The sequence below is a fragment of the Arachis hypogaea genome, chromosome 4, assembly GCF_003086295.3.
Source record: "Arachis hypogaea cultivar Tifrunner chromosome 4, arahy.Tifrunner.gnm2.J5K5, whole genome shotgun sequence".
NCBI classification, from domain to species: Eukaryota; Viridiplantae; Streptophyta; class Magnoliopsida; order Fabales; family Fabaceae; genus Arachis; species Arachis hypogaea.
Window position 1 is genome coordinate 9681046 of NC_092039.1, and position 26348 is coordinate 9707393.

A 26348-nucleotide genomic window follows, 5' to 3' on the forward strand; every position below is an offset into this window, starting at 1 on the left:
CGCGGTCGGGAGTGACGAGTGGCGACCGGCGGAGAGAGTGTGGTGAGTAAGAGAGGTGAGAGTGATTTTGATGTGGTTGTTGTTATGAGTTATGAGTTTAAGACGGTGAAGGGGGTGAATGTGAAGGAGACCACAAACAAGATATATAGAAAAGCTACTAACGCTAACGCTATGCTATGCTACCAGGTACCAGATCATAAATGAACAAGCTTTCAGAAATATCACCTTCCTTGCATGTTAGCTAAATGAAGAAAAACTATAGCTGGAATCAAATACATGTCATTTTCTACTACTCTAATAATAAGTTATAGTACACCTACTTAAATATCAGCAGAAAGTAAATTTGCCTAAACGGGAAGTCTAGATTCAAACTTTTGACTATAACCTAGCCGGATATTTATATAAAGATAATGTAAATTATACAACAAAAACATGTAAATAGGCTGCAAATAACTAACCCTAGTTATAATCATCACAAAGTGGATATATAAAAATAGAATCAACATGAATATAATTATATAAATACTATTTTTTATACCAATAAATTACTGCTGTCTAACATCTAACTCAATCTTAAAGAAAAAAACAAAATTCATATATTAGAATAAAAATCACATAAAAATATCTAAATATACGAAAAATTAGGTATCTAAATATTAGGTTTTAAAAAAAATAAAAATGGTAACAACCCACTTAAAAAAATATATATATACTATATATAAAATCTAATTAGACATCTACAAACAAGGAACAAATGTATGTTGATGCTTATACACACCTAATTTAATTTTACATCTTTTACTTTTTCTTTCTCTTTCTTTTTATCTTGTTACTTTCATCTTAGTCAATTAATCACATTGAAATATATGATATGTGTGTATGTATAGCACACAAGCATATAGCGGATTTCATTAACCTTTTTCATTTTTTCATGTATTACAAAATAACTATGTATTAGTATTATTTCTCTGGAATAAAAAAAATTTTATTCTTCCATCAGGTTAGTTTTAACCTTCAAGATATCTTGAATTTTAATTAACATATGCATTATTGATTATTATTGTTGAATAAATAGATGGATTGTGATAATAAGTCATTTTATCCAATAAACTACTATAAATTTATATATTTTTATAAAAATGTCATGTTATAAATCTTTTTAGTAGTGTAAAAAAAATTTTGGAGTAATAATTTTTAGTATTTTTGGTTATCATGTTACCAATATAAATATTAAATTATTTTTAAAAAATAAATTTTATTAATTTATGTGTACAAATTTTAAAAAATATAAATACAAACTTTATTGATTCATATATATAAATTCTGATAAATATAAATATAAATTATATATTTTTTAATTTGCAAAATCTCTATAAATATGAATCTGAATTATTACTAGTTAAATATTGACAAAAATAATAATATTTATTGATGATATAGCATTACTCATAAATAATGATATGGGTGCATGTAAGCATCAATTAACTAGAAAATACTAAATAAATACTAATGGTGTGTAGATAGCTCTTGAGGAAGCTAAGTATACAATTAGTGTGTATGGTTCATGGTTGTATGCTGTAAAATTAGGTGTGATATGTAGTGCTTTGCAAAAGAACATTGTTGATATAGACAGGAAAAGAAAGTGTAAGAAAGTTTTTTATTTCTAACTTTTGCTTGCATAGATTATCTCTAAAAGACACTATATATTCAAATATGCTAACACATGTGAATTGATCCTATTAACAGATCTGATCTTCTCTCTTTTTTACTTTTTTTTTTTACCATGGCTTATTTCAGAGCTAAAATTTAAAAGTGGTAGAAACAACAAAATTAAAACATGGAAGAAAACTTAAACGAAACAAAGAATCTGATTGGAAACGACAAAAGTGCAAAACCCTTTAGTATACATAGCAGGAGTAGTGGTTGGAGTAAAGGACACGGAAAAAAGAAAAAGACTGAAAATGAAAGCTGTCCTGCTATTACTTAAAGTCATTATCATTATACCGATTATAGTATAATGTGTATTTAAAGAGTTCAGTATTTTATTTAGAAGGAAGCTAGATAAATATGTGAAAGACAACAGAAAACAATATATAAAAATCATTTGATTCATTTAAGTAGTTAATTAAGTATATGAATACTTATTAATACAAAATTTTCAATGATTTAGAATTCAGCCATTATCGTTTTGCCCTCACGCCAATTATTATAGGTTTAATATATAGTAGGACAGAAGCATGTACGAGCTTATGGGCTTGACTAAGGAATCTTTATATTGTATGTATGTTCTAATTTATTAACGAGTAATATTATATAATTATAATAAATATTATTATTTTTTATCAACAGTTAGTTAGTAATTTAGTAATAATTTATATTTATATTTATAAAAATTTTATATATAAAAAATAATATGGACTTATATTTACTAAAATTTATACATATAAATTAATACGATTTATATTTGTATTTTTATAAAATTTGTACACATAAATTAATAAAAATTATTTATTAAACGTAATTTAATATTTATGCTAGTCAATAAAAATAAAAAATATTAAAAATTATTGATTTTCAAAAATTATTTCTCTTTTATTCAACTAAAGATTTATATTATAACATGACAATTTTATAAAAGTATATAAACATATACTACTTTATTGGATAGAATGACTTATTATCACTATTCATTACCTATTTATTTATCCAACAATAATAGCCAATAATGCATGTTAATTAAAATTTAAGATATCTTGAAACTTAAAACTAATCACATAGAAAAATAAAAATTTTTCTTATTCTAGAGTAATAATACTAATATATAGTTATTTTGTAATACATAAAGAAATGAAGAAGATGAATGAAATCGGCTATATGCTTATTGTGTGTTATACATACACACATATCATATATTTCCAATGTGGTTAATTAACTAATATGGAAGGAACAAGATAAAAAAAAGGAAGAAAAAGTAAAAAGTGTAAAATTAAATTAGGTGTATAAGCATCAACATTTATTCATTGTTTGTAGATGTCTAATTGGATTTGGTTCAAATTGTAGATGTCTTTTTTGTGACCATTATAACTATGGTTAGTTATTTCCAGTCTATTCACATATCTTGGTTGTATAATTTATTTTTGTTTTTATATAAATATCCGATTATAGTAAAAAAATTTAAATTCAAACTTCTCATTTAGGCAATTTTACTTTCTGCTGATATTTGAGTAGGTGTGATTTACTAGAAAAGTAGAAAATGACATTTATTTAGATTCCAGCTATGGTTTTTCTTCTTTTACCTAACATGTACAGATTTTTGAAAGACCCACGAAATAGAAATGTAGTAGTGCTTGCCTTACATGGTGTTTGGTTTAAAAGAAAATAAAAAAAATAAATTTAAAATTTTATTATTTTTTGTTTTGATACAAAAAAATATAAAAAAAAATTTGTATGTATCTTATTAAAAAAAATTTTTTTACTCATTATAAATATGAAAATAAAAAATATTATCTTTTGTATATTTACGATATTATTTATAATTTTATTATTATTAATAATTATTAATATAAATTTAATTTTAATAATTTTAATATATCATTATAATAAAAATTTACATTTAAACATTATATATGTATTAGATAAATAATTTAAATTAAATATATAAAATTATAATATTTTTATAATATTTATAAAATATAATAAAATATAAATAAATAAAAATATTTATATTTTATTTAATTATAAAAATATTAATATAATTTTATATTATTATAATTTTTTTAAATTATTTATTTTTTATTTAAATAAAACACAAATATTTTTATTTTTTATTTTTTATTTTTTTCTCTATCCAAACAAAGTTTAAGGAGTATGTTTCATTGAGTTAAACCCTAAAATAGTCCTGAGATTGGCATCGTACACTAAAATCGTCCCTAAAATTCTAATTGTATCAATTACGTCTCTAATATTGACAAAAATACACCATATTAATCTTTAACCCATTTTTCATTAACGACGTGATGACATGGCTTGATGACGTGGCCGTTAGTGACACGTGTCACTCTATGATTTAGCCACGTGTAATGGTATGATGATGTGTTGACCAGTGACACGTGACATGCTGATGTGGATGGTTGTGCCACGTGTCACAATGCTATTTGGCACGTGTCTATTTGTGCCACGTGTCACAACCGTATTCGTCTACGTGTTATCCATTATGCCATCATTGTAGATGCACCAAATTAGTCACTCACTTTGCATTAAATGACTCATTTTAGTCCTTAAAATTGAATGTAGTGCACCAAACTAGTCCTTTCACAAATTTTTTTCCTTTTTAAAAATATTTAAAATTTTTAATATCTTGGATGCACTAATTTCAATTCTATTTTTTCACATATCGTTTAAATACAAGTGTTTTTATAAAAAATTTTAAGATGTTAGTTTTAATTATATAATTTTTTTATAATAATTTAACATTGATAAATTTTGTAATATATAAATATGTTATTATAAAAAAGGAATTATATGATTGATTAGACAATTTTTTTTATCAAAAAACATGTATTTTTAACAAAAAATTAAGAATTAAAATACACATTTTTTCAATTTTTATGAAATACACGTTTCTGTTGTGTGTAAATGAGCTAGATTGAAGGCACTTCAAGTACTTTCACTACCATCTTCGAAAGAAGTCGGAGATGGTAGTGAGGTGCTTGAAATGTCTTCACATCAACTCCAAGACGGCGGTTAGAGATACCCGCAAAAGAAAAAATATTTTATAAAAGCACTTGTATTTAGATAACATGTGAAAAAATAGAATTGAAATTAATGGATTCAAAGATATTGAGAATTTTAAATTTATAGAAAAAAGGAAAAAAACTAGTGAAGGGACTAGTTTGGGGCACGACATTCATTTCAGGGACTAAAATGAGTCAATGCAAAGTGAGGGATTAATTTGGTGATCTACAATGATGATATAATGGATGACACGTGACCAAATAGCATTATGACACGTGGCACAACCATCCACATCAGCCCATGTGTCACTGGTCAACGCATGATCATACTATTACATGTGGCTAAATCATAAAATGACATGTGTCATTAGCAAACCACATCATTAAGCCATGTCATCATGTCGTTAATGAAAAATGAGTCAAGGATTAACATAGTGAATTTTTGTTAATCTTAAAAATGTAATTGGTGCAATTAAAATCTAAAAAACGAACCGATAACATTAGTAGCTTTTGTATCTTCATTATCTTGTCTATAGTGTCCTCTACATTTACCACTTTCACCATGTTAAGCTCATGAGTCATAATAACAACCACTATCATCACTACCAAAATTACCAAAATTGCTCTCACTCCTCTTAGTTACCTCAATCTCGCTGTCCGTCAGTGTTTATTCGCCTCTGTTTTCTTTGCGTCTGACCTCCTCCGACTATGTCGTTTTGGCCGCCTTGGCTCTGATCCGTCGTGTCTTGCCTGTCTCTGCCTCCGCCTCGTGCTTCTTCATCATCGTATTAGTTTCTCTGCAGACTCTGCTCTATGTTCTCTCTCTCATCGGCAGCTTGCTCTGCACACGGCGACTTTCTGCTATTGCTATAGGTGAGATTTTTTTAATTATTTTTAATTAATTGTTTATACTGGACTTTTGCTGCTATTGCTTTTGCTAATTGTTTTTGTACATAAAACTAATTGATTTAATTTGTTGTTCTCTTTCTTGTTTTTCCTTTCTTGAGGCTCGTATACCATTTTTCTGTAATATTAAGATATTATATCGTTGTATCACTCCGTCTTGTGCTTAGATTTAATTTCTAACAATAAGTTATCGGATATTAATGCAAGCTAATTAGATCAACATAATATTCTAAACTCATTTCAAGAAGGAAAAGTATAAGGTACTAACGTATTATTCGTCAACTTCTATTAACTCTTATTTATATTTGTATTTTATAGAAGTGTGTTCATAGATGTGTCTAGTAATTAATATACTTTACATACATATATAAAGAGACACATCCAGAAAATATATCTATAAAGACACTTTTATTAAACACAGTTATAAAAAAGACATTTTTATTAGACACATTCACGAACACACTTTCATGAAATACAATTATAAATAAGAGTTGACAGAAATTGACAGATATATTGTTGGTAACATAACGGAACCGTTTCAAGAAATATAGCTCCTAATATAATAATTTAATAAGTTATCGGACTTATTAGGAGCTATATTTATCCTAGATTGTCACACGTTTTTTTATTTTGAAAACATACATACAACATTGGAATAGGAGATAAAGTTTCTGCTGAACTCAATGGTTATTATTTATGAATTATTATAGTAATATATGAAATGATGCAATGGTGCATGGGAGTATTTTAACAGCAATAATACTTGATGAATATTTTAATTGCCTGGGAGCGAGGTTGGCACATGTGATTTTTTTTTATGAATGAAGAAATATGAAAGAAAATTTTCATTTTTTAAATTTTTTTATAACTTTAGGCATTCCATTTAATTCAATTCCAGAAGAGTCTATTATGATAATTTTATACATAATTTTTCCATCATTACAAATTATATGTCCAGTTATTATAATAATAATATTTTTTTAGTCATCTTCTATTCTATAAAATCAAAGACGGTAAAAATATTAAAATATTTTTTATTTATCAATTATATTTAGATATAATAATATAAAATATTTTTATATTTATTTAATATGTATGTTAAAATATGAAAATAAACATTATAACTTTTTTAAAAAAAAAATACTTTTTTTAAGTACATTAAATTAAAAAAAAATCTTACTGGTATCCAAAGTCCAAAGACGCATTTAATAACAAAAAGACAGAGTTGCAAGAGAGAAAGACAATCACCTGTTGATGCGATTCGTGATGGTGGAGCTTGCTGGTTCTCTTTTGACGAGGAAGATGATGAGATGAGGAAGACGAACACGAAGACTACTGTGTGGTTTCTGTTCTCATTCCAGCCTTGTTTTTTCTTGTCATCGCCGTAACAACCACGGCTTCGATTTAAGGTTTTGTTTCTACCGTTATTGTGAGATCGAGGTTTATAAGTGATTCGTGTTGCTATTGAATGTTTCTTGCAGAAACGCGGTTAATGATAAGTTTCTTTGGTTTTCAGGCGAGGCACGGCGGCTCGGAGCCAAGGCGGCCGGGACGACACAGACGGAAGCAGAGGCGAGGAGATAGAGTGACGAGTGACGACCGACGGAGAAAGTGTGGTGAGTAAGAGAAGTGAGAGTGATTTTGGTGTCGATGATGATAGTGAATGTGGAGGACACCACAAACAATATATACTCATAATATAAATGAAACAGACTTGTTGGTAATTTGCACAACTATAAGGCAAACATTACTTACTACATTTCCATTTCCTAGGGCTTTGAGAAATCTCACAGTCCTTGTATGTTGGGTAAAAGAAGAAAAATCGTTAGCTGGAATGCAAGTGAACGTCATTTTCTACTTCTCTAATAAGTCACATACATCTACTCAAATATAAAGCAAAATTGTCTAAATGGCAAGTCTGAAAACAACTTTTTTTATAATAAGTGTACACCAAAATCAAATCATTAAAATCAGTTATCAATATAAAATATATACTAAAATATAAATACACATTAAAAATAAATTAAATTAGACATTTATTTATAAATAAATATATTAATAAATAATTAATTTTAATAGTTAATTTTAGTGTACAAATAATATTTTTTTATTATAATGGAATATTTATATAAAAGCAAAAATAAATTACTCAACAAAGGCATGTGATCACATGAATAGACTGCAAATAATTAGGCTTAATCATAATAATGGTCACAAAAAAATATATAGAAAAATTTGTGGAATTTATTTAAATATAATTATATAAATAATATTTTTTATACCAATAAGTTACGGTCTAACATCTAACTCAATCTTTAAAAAAATGAAATTCATATGTCAGAATAAAAACCACACAAGAATTTCTAAATATACGAGAAATTAGGTGTTTAAATATTAGACTTTTAAAAAAATAAAAAAAGTAACAACCCACATTGAAAAAATAAATATACTATATATAAAATATGAAAAATGTTTGATGATAAAAAAATTCAGCCCAAAACAGCCAAAATCTTTACTTTTAAAAAAAAATAAAAAAAAATAACAACCCACATTGAAAAAATAAATATACTATATATAAAATATGAAAAATGTTTGATGATAAAAAAATTCAGCCCAAAACAGCCAAAATCTTTATTTTCTACTTAATTGCATATAGATAATCGTACATGTATTTTAGAATTACATTTATTTTCTTAGTTCTAGATGTATAATCAAATATTCATTTACTCTAACATATAGATATTTGTACATGTATATATTTAATTTAAAGCTCACACACTTAAATATATAAAATAATAAATATAAATAATAATATAAAAATAGTGTCTTTCATTACATTATTATTATTATTATTATTATTGTTGTTGTTATTGTTGTTGTTGTACACATATAAATTAATTTTTAGTCAATACAAAATATAAATTAACTTCTAAAATTCATTCAGATGGTTAGAGGTCCATCAAATATTTTTGGTTATTAATTAGTTATTAATATTTAAAAGTGTGAGTTAAAATATATTATTAAATAATCTCGCTAAATAAATAATGAGAAATGTGAACAACGTAAACAATGAGCCGTATTTCAGAACTACTAACAAGATTATATTTAATTAATTCAAGATTTAATTTTTAAAATTAAAATTAATTTTTTAACCTATTATTTAGGTTGTTAAAAAAGAAAGGTTTTTCTCTGTATTTTCTCATTATTGAATTACTAAACTAAAAAAAATCTAATTAATAGCTAAAAATGATGGTTAAAAATAATAAATTTTTTATGGCATTTAGCATTTCTCATTCAACAAATATAACATCTAAATTTAACAAATCTAACATCCAAAATTTTAATACTGGAATTATATTGCAACATGTTATACCATTGCTCGTAACATCCTGAAAGATATTTTGGAATATTAAGTTCAGAAATAAATTTGGGACAATTTTAAAATTATAGGCAAATTCGAGACTCGATTGCAAGTTCAAAAATCACTTTAAAATTTGACTCTTTATATTTTGTTACAAAATTCTCATGTTATAAATATTTTTAGTTGTATAAAAGAAATTTTTGGATATTAGTAATTTTTAGTATTTTTAGTTATTATTTGACTAGTATAAATATTAAATTATATTAAACAAATAAATTTTACTAATTCATATGTGTAAACTCTTAAAAATATGAGTACAAGCTGTATTAATTTATGTATGCAAATTCTGATAAATATATATTCAAATTATATATTTTTTTTATGTAAAATTTTTATAAAAATAGATATAAATTATTATTGGTCTAATATTGGCAAAATTTAATCATATTTATTAGTCATGTAGCATTAATCATAAATAAATAAATAATATGGGTGCATGTAAGCATCCCTCAACTAGAAAATGCTAAGTAAATACTAATAATGGTGTGTAGATAGCTCTTGAGGAAGCTAAGTATACAATTAGTGTGTATGGTTCATGGTTATATGCTGTAAAATTAGGTGTGATATGTAGTGCTTTGCAAAAGAACATTGTTGATGTTGATATAGACCAGAAAAGGAGGTGTAAGAAAGTTTTTTATTTCCAACTTTTGCTTGCATAGATTTTTTCTAAGGTTGCGTTTGTGGATAGAGATATTGAGATATATGATTGTATTTAGTAGAGGAGACATGGATAAAGATAATGTGTTTAAAGACATTAAATTAGTATATTTTGTATTTATTATGATAAAAAAGACACGGAGACACTAATAAGGGACACAACTTATTTTTTATTTTTTCTTTTATTATTCTTATTAATTTTTATAATTATATTTTTTATTATTATATTTTTTATCTCAAATTTTTTTAATAAAAAAATAAAAATAAATTGAATTTTCATCATTTGTTCTAATTTATCACCAAACAGAATACAAGAATACAAAATTTTTTGTCTCTGTTTATCGATGTTTTGTCCTATCCTATTCTCAGTGTTATGTCCTGTTCTAAAAAACAAACGCAACCTAAAAGATACTATATATTCAAATTAGGGGTGGCAATATGTATCCTACCCGCGGGTACCCAACCTGATCCCACCCGGTCGGGTAGGGTTGCCAACCCAATCCGCAGCGGGTAGGGTAGGGTGTGGGTAGGGTTTTCGTGCGGGTCGGATAGGGTGCAGGTTGAGCCTCAACCCTATCCGACCAACCCGCACCCTATATATGTATATGTTATATACTTATATAAAAATATGTTCTAAGTGGATGTTGAACTAAAGACCTCTCACTAAATGTAAAAGATCCTTAGTTATTAAAAGAAGATCATTAATTGATAATTTAATAATTTTTTTTTACATAAAAATCAGTTCTATTTTAAATTATCATCAAATTATCTAATAATATTGCATCTTTTTTTGTAATCCGCGGGTAGGGTCGAGTACCCGCGGGTTACGACCGGGTAGGGTTAGGGTTGAGATATCTTCAACCCGGGAATAGGATAGGATTGAGTTTATATAAAAATCTCAACCCGCGGATAGAGTTAGGATTGGCTTCAAACCCTACCTTACTCTACCCATTGCCACCTCTAACTTAAATATGCTAACACATGCGAGCTTGATCGTATTAACATATTTTTTTTTACTTTTTTTTTTACCATTATATCAGAGCCAAAATTTAAAAGTGATAGAAACAAAATAAAACACATGGAAGAAAAATTAAACGAAACAAACAATTTGATTGGAAACAACAAATTAAAAGTGCAACCTTTTATATCAAAACAATAATACAATGCCTCAACCCAAAAAAAGGGGAAAAAATGCAAAACCCTTTAATATAGTAGGAGTGCTTCGAGTAAAGGACACATAAGAAAGAAAGAAAAATGTTTGGGAATTAAAAATTTTCAGTTATAACCAGTCAAAAATTTCTAAAATTAATTTTATTTATGTAACTTTTAAGTACGTGAAATTATTGTCACCCTCGCTTATCTCATTGTTTATCACATATTTCCACAGTTCCACATGCTGATCATAATAATATGTGTATAACTCAAAAGTTAATTAGTAAATGTATTGGGTTGTACTAAGTAGTATTTTAAGTAAATGAGAGTTAATTTTACGAAAATTGATAGATTAAACAATAATGATTGAGTGAATTATTTAGTTAGATAAACAGAAAATAGTGTTTGAGGGTTCAATTTCATTAAATAGTAAATTTGGTAAAGCAGAAAGTAAACAGTAAACGAGTTGTAAAATATATATAGAAGAAACAGTTAAGGCTTCATAGGTATTTATCTTTCAGATTGACTTTTCTTACTAACTATTTTAATCATGCAAGATTCAATTCATGGCAAACTATATGTGACTAAACCCTAATTCCTTAGACTTTTTTAGTCTCCTCTAATTAACCTTCATCAACCGCCAATTCCTTGATCACTTGATTCCAATTAGAGGGTGAAGTTCAATTCTAGTTTATATACCACAGAAATCCTAATTACCCAAATATAAGAGGATTATATGTCACGTATTTCATTAAGTCCAGATAATTAGTAGTTTAAGAGAAATTGTTTTCAAGCAGTTGTTCAAGTAAAGAGTTTTTTCAAGTTATAGAAGAACTCAATTAGAGCAAGGGTCATACTTCCGTTCCACCCAAATTCATAAGATAAAGAATGAAAACAATTCTTGAAATATAAATTAATACATGAATTAAAATAGAAAAATAATAATATCAATCCATACAATAGACAGAGCTCCTAACCTTAACAGTGGAGGTTTAGTTGCTCATGATTCAGAGAGAAAACAAGGACTCTAAAAGCTGTAAATTGCGGAATGAGGTCGAAGAGAAGAAATGAGAAGATTCGGAAGGGTTGATTCTTTTCTCTTTTTTATCCATTCCTAATTAATGTAAATTATATTTACTAAAACTCAATAATATCTTTTCCTATTTGTAATTAAAATAAGGGTTTTAATCAGAATAAAAACAGAATAAAATCTTCGGTGCCGTCATAAGCTCGGACGTGGGGACCATGGCTTTCTCTAGGAGTGGCGCCTAACTTGAGAAATGCCTGGGGGAGGCAGCACCAATTTGGAGTGTTTTGCGTGTTGCTGTGCCTAACTTGAGTGAGGATTGCGCGCGCCTAACTTGAAGAGAGCCGAACCACTTGTGCATGTTGATGTTGTGTTTGGCGCCTAATTTGAGAAAGCTTTGGCAGACTCCTTTTCACGCTTTCCCTTTGTTCTCGCGCCTAACTTGAGATTTCTCAAGTTAGGTGCCAAATCTCAAGTTAGGCGCCACCTTAGCTGCTATAGATAAATGAATGAAATTGATGGGCGCCAAGTTAGGTGTCACCATTGCAGAATTGATGGAGAAGAAGTATGGACTATCATATATCATTGGAAAATTCTGAAAATTAGTTTTTCAATGTCACTAGAATCACGTTAATTGGACCTCTGTAACTCGAGTAATTCAGGTTAGAATGCAGAGAGGTCAGAGTTTACAGCATCATTCGCTTCCTTCTATTTTTCTACATAAACTCTATTAAATCCATCCGAATGTTACCTAAAATAAACAGAATTGCACAAGACTCAAAATAGTATCCATAATGACTAAAAAATAATTAATTTTTGATTAAACTCCACAATTTAAATATAAATTCATTAAAAAAAAAATAAAAAATGCTCACGTATCAATATACTATTTAATATTAGGATGCTTACCGTATCACATTCTATTCCTATCCCATTACCATTATTGTTACGGAATAATATTTCTTTGTCATTTTATTTTCCTTTCCTATATACTATTGCAATAATGATTAATCGTAATTATATATTTTAATTATCATTAATTTTAATTCATTTTCTGTTGTAACTATTTTTTCACTTATTCACGTCCTAAATATTGGAGGGAGCTCATGTAATTGAAAAAAGTGCCGATCAAGAATCAACGACATTAGTATGGTTGGAGCTTACCACTAAATAAAAATTCAACTGCACACCATGACTACTTTCTAGTGTATAACAAATACTCTTACTAGTCTTTATCCCTCCTTAATAAGGTATATTTTTCTTCGCTTTTTATTTTTATTATGGAAGAGAGGATAGGGTGATATAATATTATAGAGAAGAGAAATGCTTTTTTTGTACGTGGTGTAGGGGTACTTTAATAGAACTCGAAGGATCCATTTTAATTTTAAAAAAATAAAAAAAATAAAAAGCCTAACTGGAGGGTTTATTTTGATTTTTAAAAAAAAAATATAATCGGACGGTCCGATTAATTACTCCTAAAATTTAAAATTTTCATTCTTTATAATTCGGACCATTCAATTTAGTTATTCAATTTTTTGTTCATAGAACTCGAATGGTTTGATTTCTTCTACCAAATTTTAGCTAAAGACTATTCCACATTTATATATAGCATTCCCATAATTCATATCAGCGCATAACACACATATAACTGACATATCTAAATTAACGAGCCTACTTTTTTTTTCTTTCGATTTTAAAAAATTTTAGGGCTTTAATAAGGTATAATATTAAATAATCATGATAAGTGTAGTTTTAATCTTTTTACCAACTTTTTGGATTTCGATAATGATTTTTGTCAAATATAAATAGTTATAGATCTATTTTGTGGTAGTATAACATTTGAATTGGATTTTAACACGAAGTCTATATTAAAAAAAAGTTAAAAATTTTAAACAAATTGATTCACTCAATAAAATTATTCACAGTCACACAAGTTTTCAAAATATTAAAAATTACACTAACTCTAATAAAATATGATATTAAACTGCCTTATTTTTTTATGTGTATTTATTTATAAACAAATTTAATATATGTAATGACATGATTTATAATATAATAATCATTCTACTATAAATTTTTTTGTAATTTTTTTATTTATAAGAATATATTATTGTATGACACAAGTGACACTGTCAAAGTTTTTCCGTTTGTTTTTAGGGTTAACCACCAAAAACGTTATTGAATTATTCAAACGCTGATAAAAATATACCCGAATTTTATTATCGATAAAAATGTCTTTAAATAATTTAAAAAACACAACAACAATACCTAATAGTAAATATATATTTTCAAAAAATACTTTAGAGATTGAATTGTGATACAATTTTTTGTAAGCATGATTATAAAAATAATATATTATTATACATAAAAATTGGTGATTTTTTGTTAAGTATATAATTTTTTATAATTATTTTTGTTATCAACCAATAATACTTTTAAAAAATCACAAATAATATATACTTAACAAAAAATCACCAAATTTTATGAATAATGATATATCATTTTTTAAAATTATTTTTACAAAAATTACATCAAAATTCAATCTCTAATGTATTTTTTGATAAATACATATTTAATGTTAATTTTTTTTGCAAGAATATATAATATTAAATATGTATTTCTCAAAAAATATACTAGAAATTGAATTTTGATTCAATTTTTTACAAGTATGATTAAAAAAAGAGATATTAGTATCCTTAAAATTTGGTGATTTTTCGTTGAGTATATATTTTTTTATAATTTTTTTGTTAACAACTAATAATATTTTTAAAAAATCACAAAAAAATATATACTTAGAAAAAATTATCAAATTTTAAGAATAATAATATCTCATTTTTTTAATTATTCTTGTAAGAAATTACATCAAAATTCAATCACTAAGATATTTTTTGAAAATATATATTTACTGTTGAATATTATTGTTATATTTTTAAATTATTTAAAGGTATTTTTATCGATAGTAAAATTCAGATGCATTTCTGTCAGCGTTTGAATAATTCGGAGACGTTTTTAGTAGTTAACCTTTTGTTTTTAACTTATAACACCTTATTTATATGTTTTAGAGTAAAGTATTGTTTTTGTCCCCAACGTTTGGGGTAAATTTCAAAATTGTCCCTAACGTTTCAATCATCCTATTTACGTCCCTAACGTTTTTAAATTGACTCAATGTTGTCCTGCCGTTAGGGATCCATTAATAAAATTAACGGTGGGACAAAATTGAGACGATTTTTAAACGTTAGGGACGTAAATAGGACTAAAACGTTGAGGACAAAAACGATACATAGAAATAAATTTTAATTTTATTCTTCAATAATATCAATTTTTTACTTTACATAATATTAATTATTTTTAATCATATTTACACTTAATCACCTTATTTTCATTCTAAATAAATTAATTTTTTTATAATTTTACGCTTAAAGTAATATAATTTTTTTATAAATAAATAAATTTTATATTTTCATTCTAAATAAATAATGTAATTTTACTTTCATTACTTAATCACATTACTTATATTTTTTTATAGTTTTACACTTTCATTCTAATCACATTACATTATTTATTTAGAATAAAAGTATAAAATTTATTTATTTATAAAAAAATACATTACTTTAAGTGTAAAATTAAAAAAATAAATTTATTTAGAATAAAAATAAGATGATTAAGTGTAAATATGATTAAAAATAATTGAATACTATGTACAGTAAAAATTGATATTATTGAAGAATAAAATTAAAATTTATTTCTATGTATCGTTTTTGTTCCCAACGTTTTAGTCCTATTTAAGTCCCTAACGTTTCAAAATCGTCTCAATTTTATCCCGCCGTTAATTTTATTAACGGATCCCTAACGGTAGGACAACATTGAGTCAATTTTAAAACGTTAAGGACGTAAATATGATGATTGAAACGTTATGAACAATTTTAAAATTTATCCCAAACATCGAGAACAAAAACAATACTTTACTCGTATGCTTTAAGTTCATACGTTTTACCTTTAAAATTAAAAGATACATAATATTCATAATTACATGTAACTAACTTTCAAATCTATTTTATTTTGTATATCTGACATTGTAATTAACATTTATTGCATAAGTAACTCTCTGATTGAGTTTCGATTGTTAGTTTTCTTTTTTTTTTGTTTTGTTTTAAGTCACGAACCAATTCACTGGTACGAGCCATTTTGCATGCTTATTTATGAACACCTGTTTATGAGCAACACATATATATATATAATTAATTAAATTATTTAACTTAAATATATCACCCAAAAATTTTCACTAGTATATAGAGTCGAAGACGCTGATATTGTCAACCAAATTCTGTAACGTAGATATATTTTGTTCCGGGGGTTACCTAGAACCGGACAGTGGTTGGACTTATTTGTGAAGCTTAAGCGTTGGAGGAGTGTGGTCTCCGACTTGGTTTACGCCATGAAGCCGCCTCCGAGTTGTGTATGTGAAAGAATGGGGGGTGGTACCTGCAAAGACACTCCAATGCCTAAATCAGCAAGACTGTGAGCAGGTCTAGAGAGTATTAGACCTTAGAGATACCTGAGGAATGTCAGTGTATTTATAGTGGTGAACCAATAACCACCGTTGAAGTAGTGCCACTTTTTTAGGGTGTTAACCGTCCCTTTATCTTGGGGAGGTTAAGATATGGATACTGGAAGTGGTTAGAGAGATTTTAGGGGCAGTTACCCATCTGAATGAGTGCTTATCTGTCAGCTAATCCTCGTTCCCGACTTCTTTAGAACAAGTCGTGGTGAGTGCCGACTTCGTAAGACGAAGGTCGATGCCGGGTGAGGCTCAATCCGTGGGATTAGACCTTTTATTTGGATCTGGGCTTTTACTATTGGGTTAGGGTATGAACATTATTCCACAAAATTGACAAATTCTACATAATGCAAATCCTCCAATTTCAATAACTAAGAATTTTTAATTAGTAAATTCCATTGTATACTATAGTCAATTATTTAAGCCATAATGTATTTTGAAAAAAAAAAGTAACCAATGATTTTCAATGATTTAGAATTTAGCCATATCGTTTTGCCCTCACGCCAATTAGTATATATGCATAGTTAATTTATTTTTAGTATGTATTTTATATTTTAATATATATTTTATTTGATAATTGATTTTAGTATATATTTTTTTGGTTGTTTAGCATTTTTTAATTTGATAAAATAATGACTAATTCGTTGTAAATATAAATTTTATTTAAGAGTTTATTATTGGCTAATAAATTATTATATGTGAAATTTAAATTTCTGACATTTATTTAAACGAATAAATAAATTAATCATTCTACTAATTTAAATTGATTGACTTGAATATATATACTTACTTTTTTTTTTTTTTTGGACGTGAATATATATACTTACTATGGTTGATACATGATTAACAAAAAACTATAGTTTGGGCCATAAAGCCCAATATCTTAAACCTGCCACACCTGCAATTTTGGCCCAATAACCGCAACGGCTAGTAATTATAAAACGGCTAGTTTACTTGACCAAAAAAAAAACGGCTAGTTTTCCATTTCCAATTTTTTTCCTCTCCGATTTCTTTTCACTTTTTCTTTCTTCTCTTCTATTATTCTTCTTCACTTTCCATCTTACAGCAATCATCATTGCTCATTGCTAGCGTTTCTTTTTCTTTTCTTTTTTTTTTCTTTTTTCTTTTTCACTCTTAAATCCACGCACACAATTCGATTTACATATATTCGAACTTTTAAGTATAAATAAAATTTGTATGATTCGATTTATGTATATATACAAATTAAACTTAATTTATGCAATTTACAAAAATTTAAATAGGACATACGTTAATCAAATTTTAATAAAAGATATATGTATAATTTTATTTAAATTCTAATTATTTATTAAGACTTTTATGTTTTATATGCACGTAATTTTTTTAAACCCATGTAATCTTTGTGATGGATTTAGAATTTTATTTTAAAATTATTAATTTTTTTTCAAAAAAATTTTAAAATTAAATATATTATTTTATTTTTATCAAATATCAATGTCTTGCCTCATCTTATTATAAAATTAATATCATAAAAAATTGTTAAATTAAAAGGCTCATCCTCCTTAAAAACATGTAATAGTTTCATTCCAACTTAATTCAATTGAGATATTTTTTTTTATTTGTAAATTCAATTGTATTACACATATAATACAAAAAACAATAGCACCACTTTATCATATTAGATAAATTTGAATATATAAATCAAACGATATCGTTAAATTCTATCATGTTTAAAAAGGATTAGTTACATGTAAATTTCATTTGATCATTTTATAAATGATCTTCCTAAATCTTTCTCTATCTTTCACCTTTTATTCAACTTCTATATAATAAAATAAAAGAAATCATATATAAGAATATATTTAACATTTTTTATGAAAAATAGATCTTACTTGTTATTAAATAAATGTAAAAAAAAATATTTTTTCCATACTTGTGTAATTGAAAAAAAAATAAAAAAACCCATAAAATGAAAATAAAAATGACCTTCCTCCAATTTTAACTTAAAATTGCAATTTATTTTAGTATATTCTAAAAGAATAAAAGTAACGAAAATAACCTAATTCTTTTTTTTTGGGTAATTAAAATAACCTAATTCTAATATACTTTTACTACTACGTACAAACCCTCTTTTGTCTTTTTTTTTGGTGAAAATCCCTCAACTTTAAGGTTTTATTTTTTCATAAAATCGGCTACAAATGAAGCAACGAAGGATGCAAGCCAGGTAAACCCACTACAGCAGCCTGCTCCCTCGTGGGAGACACCAGGGACACGTGTCATCCACAGGACCATTTCTGTACATCTATAAAATGTTGCATCTTTACAGTAGAATTCACCTTTCTTTTTTCCCGGGAAAATCCTTGCTGAGAAAATTATCCCGTTTTTCTTTTCTTTCTTTTCTCAGAATGATGTTTGAAAGAAGCTCTCCTGCGAGGTGCTTTGTGACGCCACCGCAGCCACAGCCGTCGTGGACGACAAGGCATTCTTCTTCTTCGCGTTCTCCGAACATGGCACTGTCAGAGTCAGAGAGTAAAACATCACCATCACCATCAGTAGGAGCATCTTCTTATCCTCAGAACAAAGATGATCTTTTTCACGTGATTCACAAGGTCCCTGCTGGGGACTCACCTTACGTGAAGGCTAAGCAAGTTCAGGTAAATTGACAGTTTTTTTTTTTTTAAGTTTTATTTCCCGTTTTCTTTCTTTATTGAATTTGGCACTTTTTTTTTCTTTGGTTTTATTAATTTGAATATCAATGTTTTTTGCTAGAGTCCATTGATTGCTTGGCGTTGAAGTTTCCATTGTGGGGAAAGTTTTTTTTTTTGCCTCTTTTTTTCTTATCTGTTTGAATGTGTTTAAAGAAAAAGGGGGAAGGGGGAGGGGGGGGGGGAGAGGAGATTTAAGAGAGACATATTAGAGCTAAGGAATACTTGCAATTGGGGACAGAAGAAGGCATTAAAAATGATTACCTAGGGGTCAATAAGTTTGATTGGAAGAATGCTAATGAAGTGTTTGATGATTTGTTTCTATCAGTTAATTTTGTTTCATGGGGTTTCTGAGATAAAAATGAGTTATAATCCTTGATTTGCAGTTGGTGGATAAGGATCCAGCTAGATCAATTTCCATGTTTTGGGCAGCAATCAATGCTGGAGATCGTGTCGAAAGTGCCTTGAAGGACATGGCCTTAGTTATGAAGCAGCTGAATAGGTCTGATGAGGCAATTGAAGCTATTAAATCGTTTCGTCATCTCTGCCTTCCTGAATCCCAAGAATCTCTTGATAACATCCTGGTTGAACTCTACAAGGTAAATCAGAACTCTTCCCCCTTTCTTTTTTGGGTGCTTTTATTATTCATTGTCTGAAGCTAATATTCTACTGGATAAAATGTCAATGCAAGCATTTCTTGGAAGAACCACACATGTCTTATAATGGATATGCTTTTGTTAAATAACTCTTTGGATGCTTCTCGTAACTGATGAATACGCATTTCTTGGAATTACCATATACTTTTCCTTGTTGTTTAGTTCTGTGCATAATTTGGACACAGGCATAAAGCAATATGGCGAATTCTTTTCAGACCAATATGTTGTAAGCTAACATTTGTGTTGGATGAATTTCTCTGCATCTTGCATTTAATAGATTTGGTTATGTTGGTACAGAGGTCAGGGAGAGTTGATGAAGAGATTGCCATGCTCCATCACAAGTTGAAGCAAATTGAAGATGGTATCACTTTTGTGGGAAGGTCAACAAAACAGGCAAGATCTCAGGGGAGGAAGATCCAAATAACTGCAGAGCAAGAGATATCAAGGTGCATTTTGTTTTTAAACATGCTGTTTCTTCATTTTGTTTATGTAGTTTATAGAGGCCTTACACCTGACTATGAATCTCTCTTAATGTAGGATACTAGGGAACTTGGCCTGGGCTTACTTGCAGAGAGGTGACTATAAGATCGCCGAAGAACATTATCGGTTAGCTCTTAAAGATGGACTTGAAACTGCCTTTATACTCTTTTTTTTTTTTTTCCTTTGAAGATAAAAGAAATGATTTCCATATTTGTTTCTGCAGAAAAGCACTGTCTTTTGAGGTTGACAGGAACAAGCAATGCAACTTGGCAATCTGTTTGATGCAGATGAACAAGATTACAGAAGCAAAATTTCTGCTTCAGGCAGTGACAACTGCCACAAAAAACAGAAAGATGGATGATTCTTTCGTCAAATCATACGAACGTGCCACACAAATGCTGAGTGAGATGGAGTCTTTGTCGTCATCAGCAAGGAATGTATCACAGTGTTCTCCACAAAATGGTCCTGTTGCTGAACCGAAAAAGGCTCCAAATATCGGAGACTTGGGTGGAAGGAACTGGGAAGTGGCTAAATGTAAGACAGAAAATTGGTCTTCAACATCTGAGGTGGAGGCATCTAATGCCAGGAGGAGGTTGTATAAGTCTCCACCAGATCCTGCAAAAAGAGACCAAAAGGTTCCTTTCAATAAGCCGAAAAGATGTTCGTGGGGATTCAGTAATAATGGATATCAAAGGGAGACTTGGGGAGATGTCCATTCAGATCATAGATCTTCATTTGGTAGTCCAAATGATTTGTCTGCACCTCCCAATGGAATGTGGAGAGCAGGGACATTGGATAATCCTCCTGCAGATGGCAGTAACCAGAGATCTAAACCATCAGAATCGCTTCTTGTGGGTTTGGATGGCAATTTGGCATATGTCTCAGGCAAAAGTCAGGATTCTGAAATCTCTTCTGTTGCTGAGAAATCTTTTACAAATGTAAAGACCATTGAGAAGAAGAGCTGGGCCGACATAGCCGAAGAAGAAGAAAATGAAGAGCAAGATGATTTATTCAGTGGAGCATATGCAAATTATGGTGGTAAGGATAGTGGAGAGGTGTTCAATGATGAGAATGCTAACTCAAACATTCTCTGTGAACAACAACCACCTGGGAATGGCATGTTGTCAAGGAATCCAACCGTGAGGCGGTCTTTGTGTTTCAATCCTGAACAAAGACCAGAATCAGCAAGCAAGACTTCAGCTTCGGCTTCAAACTCGGAAAGCCGCAGAATGCCTGCAATTCAAAGTGATTCTTCATTTACAAGGAGAAACAGATTGCAGGTTTTTCAGGACATCACTCTTCAGCCAGAAACCCCATGAGAGGGCCTGAATTGAAACCAAAACTTTAAAATTTATTTCCATGGATAGAGGATTGTCAATATTTTGCATTGGTTTTGAGGCATTGTCCTATGATTGATTAGTTTAGCCTATTCTTTCATTTGTAACAAACAACCACCTTTGTATATAGATACTCATATATCCTTGTAACTCTAAAAAGTTACATCAGTTATCTAGAATCTGGAGGGAGTCACAATTTCTGCTACACAGTTGCGTTGAGTTTTGAAACAGTTAATAACTTTTGAATATGCTGAAACCTGAAAGGAACAATTCAACCTTGAGAAAGATGACACTGTCATTTATGCTGCATACTTCATAGTACATGGGATCTTAGTATTTCCGTTTAAAAAGCAAACCTATTTATTCACCTGAATCAGAGATCTGTAACTTCAGGTTACCACAATAATATTAGTATTTCATTGACTAATATGTGGTGTCAATATATTAGTCAATTAGACAATTATAAACTAATATGAATTACTAAATTATTTCTTGAAAAATTGTTGCATATATGTTTACATTACAAATAAAATTATAAACTAATAATTATTTCTTCTTCTTTTTTTCGGGACGATGTTTATTTCTTGCAAAAAGTTACAGACACAAAATGACAAAAGAAAATAAATAAATAAAATAAAACAAAATTGCGTGTGATTCTCAGAACCCAGAGTCCACAGCCACATGAAACGAAGGCTCGGACTAACTTTCTCAGCCGCAAACCCAAACCCAAACTCACAGAGAGTGGTGTTCCAATGATGATGATGATGATGAAGATAAACATACACTCTGCGATTTCAGCTTCCACCAACTGGGATTGCTCTTTGATTCGACCACACCGTAACAACACCCTTAGACCGTTCAATTTTGCTCCCTCTTCTTCACTCTCTACGAATACTATTTCAAGTAACCGCATAAATTGCTCCTCCAATTCCCATTCCATCAAGACCTATCGTTTGTCGCAGCTCACAAACGATGAGGTTCTCGGACTCAAGACCCGGCCCCGCATCGATTTCTCCTCCATTTTCAGCGTGGTGGGTACTGGGTTTGCCCCACATTTGGTTTTTTGGTCACTCTTTTCAAATGGGGTTTGGCTTTTTGCCCTAAAGTTCCATTTTTTATTTTTGCAGGTTAACCCCATTGTTCATGATGTTCAGAGAAGAGGGGATGCTGCAGTTAAAGAGTGAGTTTGGTGCTTCTTAAACTTTTTGTTTTACTGATCAGAAAAGGAACTCTCTGTTTTATGTTATTTAGCTTTGATTTGAAGTTTTGGATTTTTGTGTGTGCATTTTGAAACCTTCTTTTGAGTGTTATGTTTGTGGTTTTGTAGATATACTTCAAGGTTTGACAAAGTTGAATTGGATAAATTGGTTGAAGTTGTGCCCGAGCTCCCAGACCCTGTGGTGTGTTGCATTTTTTGGGACCTTACTATGATACTCTTGTTACAAGTTCTATTTTAGTGGTCATGTGATGCTGGTTTTGATGCTAACATATCCTTGTTTTTTTGTCTTTTGTAGCTTGATCCTCATATTAAGGAAGCTTTTGATGTTGCCTATGGCAATATATATGCGTTTCATGCTGCTCAGAAGTCACCTGAGAGAAGCGTTGAGAACATGAAAGTATGTCAATGATGATTCTATGCTTCTGACTTACCTTGGGCAAATTCTTACTATGGCTATGTACAATTTGTGGCATAGTTTGGTTTTGTGAAATTACATGTTAAGTAGCTTCATGTACATTTAAGAGTAATAGTAAATAGCGCTAGATAGATCAAGTGGATAGAATACTTTTGATGAATCCTTTTCCTTGATTAGTGTCTTGCATTCAATCTTTTAAGCGATATCGATTTTGTAGATGTACTTCATATCTTTCCATTATCATGCTTCCATGCTTGCCCCTTCTTGACTTTGTTTTGGCAATTATTATTTGTGAGAGTCTTGAGTTTTGTTAAATATCCCAGGGAGTCCAATGCAAGAGAGTTGCAAGAAGTATTAATTCCGTGGGTCTTTATGTTCCAGGGGGAACCGCTGTGTTACCTTCAACAGCTTTGATGCTTGCAGTTGTAAGTTGAACTGATATTTTACTAGCTCCTACAATTCTTTGGTTTCCTATAGTTTTCATTTGAACATTAATGTTTATGTTCCTAAATTTAGCTTAGAGCCATTATTCTATATTACAGCCTGCACAAATTGCCGGATGTAAAACTATTGTTCTTGCAACACCTCCAACTCAAGATGGCAACATATGCAAGGTATTTTTTTTATGTCGTACGAAAAGTATAATCATTACGTTTTTCTTCTTCTAACCAACCCTTTTGTGCAGGAAGTGCTGTATTGTGCAAAGAAGGCCGGGGTGACTCACATTCTCAAAGCTGGAGGTGCTCAGGTTTGAAACATGATAATCAAAAGTTTTTCTGCCTACATAATTTGTTTATGTATCTACGTTGCATTTATTATCATGAATTAAACTAATACTACTATTGCATTGGTTTCCATTATAGGCCATCTCTGCAATGGCTTGGGGAACAGAAACTTGTCCTAAGGTGGCTAACTTCTCATCAGAACTCTTCTCCTCCTATTTCACCGTTTAGTTAGTTTTCGTGTTTATCGGTATATCCAATTCTAACAAGATTACTAATTCATGATAGATATGGTGAAACTCATCCCCTAATCGGTCTAAATGCTTGAACTTCACATCCCTATTGTATTAGTTGAATGTCTTGGTTTGTCTTATTTTGTCTTATTTTTATTCATATTTAAGCAGCAAAGCAGATACTAATAGACATCGTAATCTGGTGATATAACAGTACTTAAATGTACCCATTTTCTTGAAAAAAAAAGAAAGCGAAAAAAAAAGGAATCTAAGTACTTTGGAGTTGATATTTTTTTCCATCAATATTTGACTCTCTACTTGTGGTGATACTCTTGTAGGTTGAAAAGATCTTTGGCCCTGGAAACCAATATGTCACGGCTGCAAAAATGATACTTCAAGTAAGCAATTAAAAAAAAAACGTTAAATCTCTGAATCTGCATCTGCTATTGTGTTTCATACTTTCAATCATAGAGCTTTTTTCTTCTCTCATTTAATTTCAAAATCTTCTGCAGAACAGTGAGGCCATGGTTTCAATTGACATGCCAGCTGGTCCATCTGAAGTTTTGGTCATTGCAGATAAGCATGCAATTCCTTCTCATGTTGCTGCTGATTTGCTTTCCCAGGTTCAATGACTTTTTTAATATGCTCTTATTTCCAGATCTCTTGTGGTTTCTTTCTACATGACTCATTTCCTATGCACATAATTTATGATTTCCAGGCTGAGCATGGACCTGATAGTCAGGTTGTTCTTGTGACAGCTGGAGATGGTGTGGATCTGAACTCAATACAAGAGGAACTCAGCAAGCAGTGCAACAGTCTTCCAAGAGGAGAGTTTGCCTCGAAAGCTCTTAGCCACAGTTTTATCGTGCATGCACGTGACATGCTTGAGGTAAGTTTTTCTTTCTGTATAAGGATAATAATAACTGAACATTAGATAAAGAGAAAAACATTTTCTCTGGAATCAGTAAAAGTGATCACTAGTTAGGTTTCCTTTTTGTATTTCCATACATGCACAGCAAATAGTGTTATGCCTAACCTAATCAAATACCCCATCCCAGTTTGGCCTTAAATTAGTTGGGGTAGATGAAGTTTGGCCTTAAATTACTGCTGTATTTATATCTGAATTCATCAATATGAAGCATTAAACAAAATTAAGTTTGTTTTTGCGTCTTTCAGGCTATCACCTTCTCAAACTTATATGCACCAGAGCATCTAATTATCAATGTGAAGGATGCTGACAAGTGGGAGAGTTTTATTGAGAATGCAGGTATCAGTCTTATTTCTGGAAGTATAGAAATTGCCTTAAAAATCGTCCTCAGGACATGTTTTTTGTGTCTCTATATTTTGGATTTACATAGATTATCTTAAAAGTTATCTTGAGGCAGGGATAATTTTTATTTTTTGTTTCTTTCCCCTTCTCTAAGCATTTTAGATCTTGATGAACCTTATTTTCACATCCCAGATCACAATTCAGGAATTATAGGTGTAAATAATGACTCTGATTTGCCTCTGCAGGTTCTGTGTTTTTGGGGCCGTGGACGCCTGAGAGTGTTGGTGATTATGCAAGCGGGACCAACCATGTCCTTCCGACTTATGGATATGCCCGGATGTATGGCGGCGTGTCACTGGACTCTTTCCTTAAATACATAACAGTGCAGTCTCTCACAGAGGAAGGTCTTAGAAGACTTGGACCATATGTGGCAACCATGGCTGAAGTTGAAGGTCTTGAAGCTCACAAGAGGGCTGTTACCCTAAGACTTCAGGACATAGAGGCCAGGAACGTTTCAAGATGAGATATGATTCATCTTTTCTTAATTTGTTCCATTTTCGGAGCTATTTACTTGATGAGATTTACCTATATCTATACTTGTGTATCATTAAGACATTAATAGCTAACAGTTGCAATCTCAAGTTTATAGAACCCCTGAAGTTTTGTTATAATAGGAATTTTCTATGGCCCTGTTTTTTATTTTATTGAAATTGTTTCTAACTAAAAATAAATAAAAAATGACTTCTCTTCTATTTAAGAATTTAATTTTGATACACTAGTAAAATTATTTTACACGTGCATCCAATCACATAGTATTCCATTAACAAAAAGGATAAAGCTTAGTATACAAGCGATTAGGGCTTGTAACTATTACAAGT

General features: G+C 29.4%; 2 protein-coding genes and 1 long non-coding RNA gene across 3 annotated transcripts; all 3 read left to right on the forward strand.

The window, feature by feature from the left end:
• Positions 1 to 3872: 3872 nt before the first annotated feature.
• On the forward strand, positions 3873 to 7396 carry LOC112796188 (uncharacterized). Its single transcript, XR_003199049.3, has 2 exons — positions 3873 to 5606; positions 7156 to 7396. It is a non-coding gene; the product is annotated as an uncharacterized lncRNA (long non-coding RNA).
• An 11237-nt stretch (positions 7397 to 18633) lies between these two features.
• LOC112796189 (uncharacterized) lies at positions 18634 to 21816 on the forward strand. The gene is made up of 5 exons (XM_025838535.3): positions 18634 to 19087; positions 19525 to 19737; positions 20092 to 20240; positions 20332 to 20400; positions 20498 to 21816. The coding sequence occupies exons 1-5, from the start codon at positions 18743 to 18745 to the stop codon at positions 21591 to 21593; spliced, it is 1872 nt and encodes a 623-aa protein (XP_025694320.2). The 5' UTR covers positions 18634 to 18742; the 3' UTR covers positions 21594 to 21816.
• A 339-nt stretch (positions 21817 to 22155) lies between these two features.
• LOC112796190 (histidinol dehydrogenase, chloroplastic) lies at positions 22156 to 26141 on the forward strand. Its single transcript, XM_025838536.2, has 13 exons — positions 22156 to 22642; positions 22739 to 22791; positions 22939 to 23011; positions 23126 to 23227; positions 23569 to 23670; positions 23788 to 23859; positions 23931 to 23993; positions 24109 to 24150; positions 24539 to 24598; positions 24713 to 24823; positions 24919 to 25089; positions 25377 to 25467; positions 25716 to 26141. Exons 1-13 carry the CDS (start codon positions 22364 to 22366, stop codon positions 25991 to 25993), a joined length of 1497 nt encoding a protein of 498 aa, XP_025694321.1. The 5' UTR covers positions 22156 to 22363; the 3' UTR covers positions 25994 to 26141.
• Positions 26142 to 26348: the final 207 nt, after the last annotated feature.

Excerpts from the sequence above, each read along its gene's own strand:
- LOC112796189 (XM_025838535.3), top strand. The coding sequence starts at position 18,743 with ATGTTGCATCTTTACAGTAGAATTCACCTTTCTTTTTTCCCGGGAAAA. Across the intron at positions 19,738-20,091 it reads TCCTGGTTGAACTCTACAAG|AGGTCAGGGAGAGTTGATGA; the intron begins GTAAATCAGAAC and ends ATGTTGGTACAG. Across the intron at positions 20,241-20,331 it reads GCAGAGCAAGAGATATCAAG|GATACTAGGGAACTTGGCCT; the intron begins GTGCATTTTGTT and ends CTCTTAATGTAG.
- LOC112796190 (XM_025838536.2), top strand. The coding sequence starts at position 22,364 with ATGATGATGATGATGATGAAGATAAACATACACTCTGCGATTTCAGCT. Across the intron at positions 23,994-24,108 it reads TCAAAGCTGGAGGTGCTCAG|GCCATCTCTGCAATGGCTTG; the intron begins GTTTGAAACATG and ends TTTCCATTATAG. Across the intron at positions 25,090-25,376 it reads ATGCACGTGACATGCTTGAG|GCTATCACCTTCTCAAACTT; the intron begins GTAAGTTTTTCT and ends TGCGTCTTTCAG.